General features: G+C 43.8%; 1 protein-coding gene across 4 annotated transcripts; it reads right to left on the reverse strand.

Annotated features, from left to right (window-relative positions):
* Nucleotides 1-524: 524 nt before the first annotated feature.
* LOC139570933 (uncharacterized) lies at nt 525-4,332 on the reverse strand. Of its 4 annotated transcripts, XM_071393276.1 has the most exons (6): nt 4,219-4,332; nt 3,931-4,121; nt 2,894-3,025; nt 2,509-2,716; nt 1,400-1,697; nt 525-1,255 (listed from the first exon to the last, which is right to left on the reverse strand). In XM_071393276.1, exons 3-6 carry the CDS (start codon nt 2,968-2,970, stop codon nt 852-854), a joined length of 987 nt encoding a protein of 328 aa, XP_071249377.1. In that variant the 5' UTR covers nt 2,971-3,025; nt 3,931-4,121; nt 4,219-4,332; the 3' UTR covers nt 525-851. The 4 variants fall into 4 exon arrangements, with proteins under 4 accessions (XP_071249377.1, XP_071249378.1, XP_071249380.1 ...); XM_071393277.1 differs by lacking the exon at nt 4,219-4,332 and having other exon boundaries at nt 3,931-4,191; XM_071393279.1 differs by lacking the exon at nt 4,219-4,332 and having other exon boundaries at nt 2,509-2,588; nt 3,931-4,187.
* Nucleotides 4,333-5,936: the final 1,604 nt, after the last annotated feature.

Below are 5,936 nucleotides of genomic sequence, written 5' to 3' on the forward strand. Positions count from 1 at the left end.
AAGACTTTGTACTACAGAGAGTGAGTAATACTGCTCTGTAGGACAACTATCCTGCTACTAGTAGAAGTTGACATAGACATAGATCTAGGATCAGATTATCCTTGCCAAATCCTCCCTTTAACCATTAACTTTTACAGATCCACAATCGAGAGCATCCTGTCAGGCTGTATCACAGCCTGGTACAGCAACTGCTCCACCGTCAACTGCAAGGCTCTACAGAGGGTGATGTGGTCTGCACAACGCATCACCGGGGGCAAACTACCTGCCCTCCATGACACCTATAGCACCCGATGTCACAGGAAGGCAAAAAAGATCAAGGACAATAACCACCCGAGCCACTGCCTGTTCACACCACTACCATCCAGAAGGCGAGGTCAGTACAGGTGCATCAAAGATGGGACCGAGAGACTGAAAAACAGCTTCAAGGCTATCAGACTGCTTAACAGCAATTACTAACTCCGAGAGGCTGCTGCCTACATGGAGACCCAATCACTGGCCACTTTAACAAATGGATCACTAGTCACTTTAAACAATGCCACTTTAATAATGTTTATATATAATGTCATATGTCTATACTGTATGTTATACCAACTATGCCGCTCGGCCATCGCTCATCCATATATTTATATGTACATATTCTCATTCACCCCTTTTAGATGTGTGTGTATTAAGTAGATGGGGAATTGTTAGATATTACTGCGCTGTCGGAACCAGAAGCACAAGCATTTTGCCACACTCGCATTAACATCTGCTAACCATGTGTATGTGACAAATGCAATTTGATTTGAGGGAGGCAACTGACTTCTGACTAGTCTCTATAGTCAACTTCATCCTCCTCCATGTTGGATCATCTACAACAGGCTGTACAACGGTCTTGTTAATCCGTGTCCCGTGTGGAGTAGCGCTGCAGCCAGCGGTGAGAAGGTCAGAGCGGCCATGTCCACCAAGAGGTGCTGTAGAGCTCCCAGCAGCAGTATTGCCAGCAGGTAGCCCATGAAGAGCAGGCTGTGCCAGCTACCCTCGCCCAGTGCCCGGGGGCCCTCTGGGTGCAGCAGGCACAGGAAGCCAAGCACCAGGCTCTGGTTCACCATCAGGGTGAAGTATAGGTCAAAAGGCGAGGTGTGGGAGCTGCTGTGGCGCCGGTGCTCGGTCTCAGCCACCTTGGCCAGCCAGGTCAGAGAAAGGCTGTGGAGAAGGAGGGCCAGCGGGGCGTAGAGACACTCCAGAACCTCCACTGACGGGAGACCCTGAGACGCTGCAAGGAGAAGGGGTAAGTTAGTGTACTGACACAACTGATGATTGACACGCCAACACATTCAATTTTATGAGACTATTAAGATTTCCCACATACCTCCCCCACTGACTTTCCCCTCAAGCTAAACACTGTAAATGCATTTACCTGTGATAGTGACGGAGGTGAAAGTGATGACCGTAATAAGGCCTGTTAGGTGGACTGATGGCGGTTCTGCCAGCCGCAGGCCGTGACTCCAGCCCACACAGAGCAGGGGCAGCAGGCGCATGGTGAGGGCGTACATGCCAGAGTGGGCACTGGCCTCTGCCCACACACCCAGCACAGCTTGGGCACTGCCACAGATAGAAGGCACCAGCAGGCGCTCTCCCAGAGACAGAGAGTAGGGCTTCAGTGGTGCCAGGCCCATGGCATGGAGGAGCAGCAAGTATAGCAGAGTCACCAGCACCTAGGAAAGACATGCCATAAACACAGGCAAACATTAACCATTTTAAAGAGCAACTGCCCCTAAAAACCAACTTCTCCTTCTGAAAATGGCCTATTTGGCATCGATAAGTCAAACATTTCTTCTAGTGTCAAAATTTACTACGAATTGTAAATAAGTGGTCATAGTCCGTCTCATCCAAAACTGAGATTTGCGAGATGATAGTATGTCACATAATGAGGGTTCCGTAACAGTTTTCCTTGGGTTGGGTTTATTTCAGTAAAGCCCACATGCCCACAGCCGGCAGCACCCAAGCAATCATCAATTGGGAACACAGCTGCATGCGACCAGATTGACAATGGGCAACACAATTTGGTTTGACATTTTATATCCCTATGTGGCTAGTTAGGGACCAACAGTAAATTACACAATGTACATGGAACAATATCTTAAAATGTCAATAGCTCTCAATTTCATATACTTAATCTCAAACCAACTATAGATTGTAGAAATTCCTTTACAAATATTGAAAGCATTTAATGAGACAACTAAAAGGTCTGCAACATGAAAATATTTTCCCATTTACATTGTGTAATTTATTGACGGTCCCTAACTAGCCCCGTAGATAGGCTATCCAAAGTCAAACCAGCTTTCCTACAGTCGCACACCAGCCGGCTGAAGATAATTCTGGTCATTATTATTTCAAAAAGTTACCACTTAGCAAAGGCCTAATGATGATTAAGAAACATTGATGGCTCATGCAAAATCCAAACACCACAACTCAAAACCCGACACAAATTACTTTTATAGTAACCCTGAACAAATTGTGCCCTACCTGGACAAATGTGATTGGTACAGCAAACGGGTAGTGGTACTGGGGAATGAAGATATCAGCAACAAAGCTGCGGAGCCGATCTGCCAGGGCATACAACACCATGACCAATAGGGTGGCACTAAAGCTGAGTAATGGCACCAGAGGCTTCCATACATCAGGCAAAAATCTCCTCAGTGTACTAGCACTCTTCCATCTCATCCACCAAGGACTGGTCAAGGAACACAATGGTACAGAGAGTAATACAGAAGGAGTGTACTTCAGGAGACTATTGATAGAAACATTTGAACGAATAGGAATACACTGCAATGAACTGCATATATCTCATGTGTCTACAATTAAGTACTATTCAACTATTATCTACTATTATAGAAAACAGGTGAATTACCATTCTGTTAGGAGACAGCCCCTGGTAGTAGGGTAGGTATCACTGGGGTCCATCCTCATATTCCAACTGCCTCTCATCAACCCCTCTACTGCAGCAGGTAATGGAGGTAGAGAGCCATCGTTCCTCCACTCCCTAAAAAATGGGCGCTCACCAATCACTTCCATGGCATAAATCACGATAACATTATTTCTTTATTAATTTACTTCACCATTATCTTGGGCGTTCTGTCTTTGTAACTGCCAAAACACTATGACAAAACAATACATTCCGAAATGCCATATATACATTTTCTGAAATGTTGGTAAATTAGCTTTAATTGTTTTAAAGAAATTATGAAAGAGCTTGGTGTTTTATTTTCACTATCTAATAACACGGGGTTGATATTTTAGAGACAAATTATTTTGCCATATCTGCCTCACTCTCAGATAAATAAGTAGTACTGCTAGGTTTTACACTGTCAAATGTAACATAACTACATTTTTTATAAAGAACTGCACAAATGATACATTTGTGACAAATATATAAAAAATTATAATTCAATACAGTAATATGAGATCTGTATGTAAAACAATTACCTTGACATTTTAGTACTTTTAAACAGGGTTTCCCAAACTCTTCAAGTGGACTATACCCTATATTTACTCAGACAATACTCCATAAGAAAAATGTATGTTGTTTCCATGACATTACATTTCACTGTTCTATCTGTGATCTATAATATAGGGTGGAAAGATTGGTTTGTTTTTACAGAAGTGCTCTCAGTAACTATATCGGATTGAAAAAGTAACTATGTAAATAAGGCATTTATACTGTACTTATTAAACTGAACTTACTGAATGGACGATGATACTGTACATAGCAAGTCATCATGTAACCACTCACACACAAGAATCATGAACATGCAGATGACATAAGCACCATATAAAACACAAATAGACCAATACCAAGGATAATGTTTTCAAAAGAAACAGAAAATCTAAAATGGTTACACTTAAGAAAATGTACATAGTTTTAACATGTAAAACTGTTGGACTTACCACTGAGTTTGAATTGTTCCATTATGGTGTTTTTACATTAGGTGTTTATTTAATATTCCACAATCTCCTCCACTGTCCCTCGTCTCCTTCTCCTCTCCAACCAATATCCACAGATGCATGTTCCTTATCAAACAGGTTTAAAATAGTTCCCTTTCTTTGTTCTCTGTATGGCGTGTCTGATGGCCAATGACCTGAGCGGAATGCATTTTCCATGAGAACTCTAAGCACACAGAACTTCACGAACTCTAAGTACACAGTAATTGACATCTAGATGGACTTTAACCTCACCTGTTAGATTATAAACTCAGCAAAAAAAGAAATGTCCTCTCACTGTCAACTGTGTTGATTTTCAGCAAACTTAACATGTGTAAATATTTGTATGACCACAAGATTCAACAACTGAGACAGAAACTGAACAAGTTCCACAGACATGTGACTAAGCAAAATGGAATAATGTGTCCCTGAACAAAGGGGAGGTTCAAATCAAAAGTAACAGTCAGTATGTAGTGTGGCCACCAGCTGCATTAAGTTCTGCAGTGCATCTCCTCCTCATGGACTGCACCAGATTTGCCAGTTCTTGCTTTGAGATGTTAACCCACTCTTCCACCAAGGCACCTACAAGTTCCCGGACATTTCTGGGGGGAATGGCCCTAGCCCTCACCCTCCGATCCAACAGGTCCCAGACGTGCTCAATGGCACTGAGATCCGGGCTCTTCGCTGGCCATGGCAGAACACTGACATTCCTGGTGGCATTGTCATGCTGGAGGGTCATGTCAGGATGAGCCTGCAGGAAGGCTACCACATGAGGGAGGAGGATGTCTTCCCTCTAACGCACAGCGTTGAGATTGCCTGCAATGACAACAAGCTCAGTCCGATGATGCTGTGACACACCGCCCCAGACCATGACGGACCCTCCACCTCCAAATTGATCCCTCTCCAGAGTACAGGCCTCGGTGTAACCCTCATTTCTTCGACGATAAACGCGAATCCGACCATCACCCCTGGTGAGACAAAACCGCGACTCGTCAGTGAAGAGCACTTTTTGCCAGTCCTGTCTGGTCCAGCAACGGTGGGTTTGTGCCTATAGGCGACATTGTTGCCGGTGATGTCTGGTGAGGACCTGCCTTACAACAGGCCTACAAGCACTCAGTACTGCCTCTCTCAGCCTATTGCGGACAGTCTGAGCACTGATGGAGGGATTGTGCGTTCCTGGTGTAACTCGGGCAGTTGTTGTTGCCATCCTGTACCTGTCCTGCAGGTGTGATGTTCGGATGTACCAATCTTGTGCAGGTGTTGTTACACGTGGTCTGCCACTGCGAGGATGATCAGCTGTCCGTCTTGTCTCCCTGTAGCGCTGTCTTAGGCGTCTCACAGTACGGACATTGCAATTTATTGACCTGACCACATCTGCAGTCCTCATGCTTCCTTGCAGCATGCCTAAGGCACGTTCACGCAGATGAGTATGGACCCTGGGCATCTTTCTTTTGGTGTTTTTCAGAGTCAGTAGAAAGGCCTCTTTAGTGTCCTAAGTTTTCATTACTGTGACCTTAATTGCCTACTGTCTGTAAGCTGTTAGTGACTTAAAACCTCTTTACGCTAGGTGTCAGATTTATTATTATTATTATTTTTTTTTATAACATTCCCAAGGTAAACTATTTCTCAGGTCCAGATCGTAGAATATGCATATAATTTACAGATTAGGATAGAAAACACTCCAAAGTTTCCAAAACTGTCAAGATATTGTTTGTGAGTATAACAAAACTGATTCTGCAGGCGAAAACCTGAGAAAATCTAACCCGGAAGTGATTCTTTTTTTTTATCTGTGTTTCCTGGCCCGTCTTTCTTCCATTTAAAGGGGTATCAACCAGATTCATTTTCCAATGGCTTCCTCAGGCTGTGACCAGGCTTTAGACATAGTTTCAGGCTTTTACTTTGAAAAATGAGCGAGATTTTTCAAAACTAGTCAGGTGTGCTCTGAATAGTTCCTGCGCGCGAGAGAGGTAGCT

This window comes from Salvelinus alpinus, chromosome 3 (assembly GCF_045679555.1).
Source record: "Salvelinus alpinus chromosome 3, SLU_Salpinus.1, whole genome shotgun sequence".
NCBI classification, from domain to species: Eukaryota; Metazoa; Chordata; class Actinopteri; order Salmoniformes; family Salmonidae; genus Salvelinus; species Salvelinus alpinus.

What these genes read in the sequence shown, in the direction of transcription:
- LOC139570933 (XM_071393276.1), bottom strand. Translation starts at nt 2,970, where the DNA reads ATGAGAGGCAGTTGGAATATGAGGATGGACCCCAGTGATACCTACCCT. An exon ending in TACCAATCACATTTGTCCAG is followed by an intron (nt 1,698 to 2,508) that starts GTAGGGCACAAT and finishes TGTCTTTCCTAG; the next exon opens with GTGCTGGTGACTCTGCTATA. An exon ending in CACCTCCGTCACTATCACAG is followed by an intron (nt 1,256 to 1,399) that starts GTAAATGCATTT and finishes TTCTCCTTGCAG; the next exon opens with CGTCTCAGGGTCTCCCGTCA.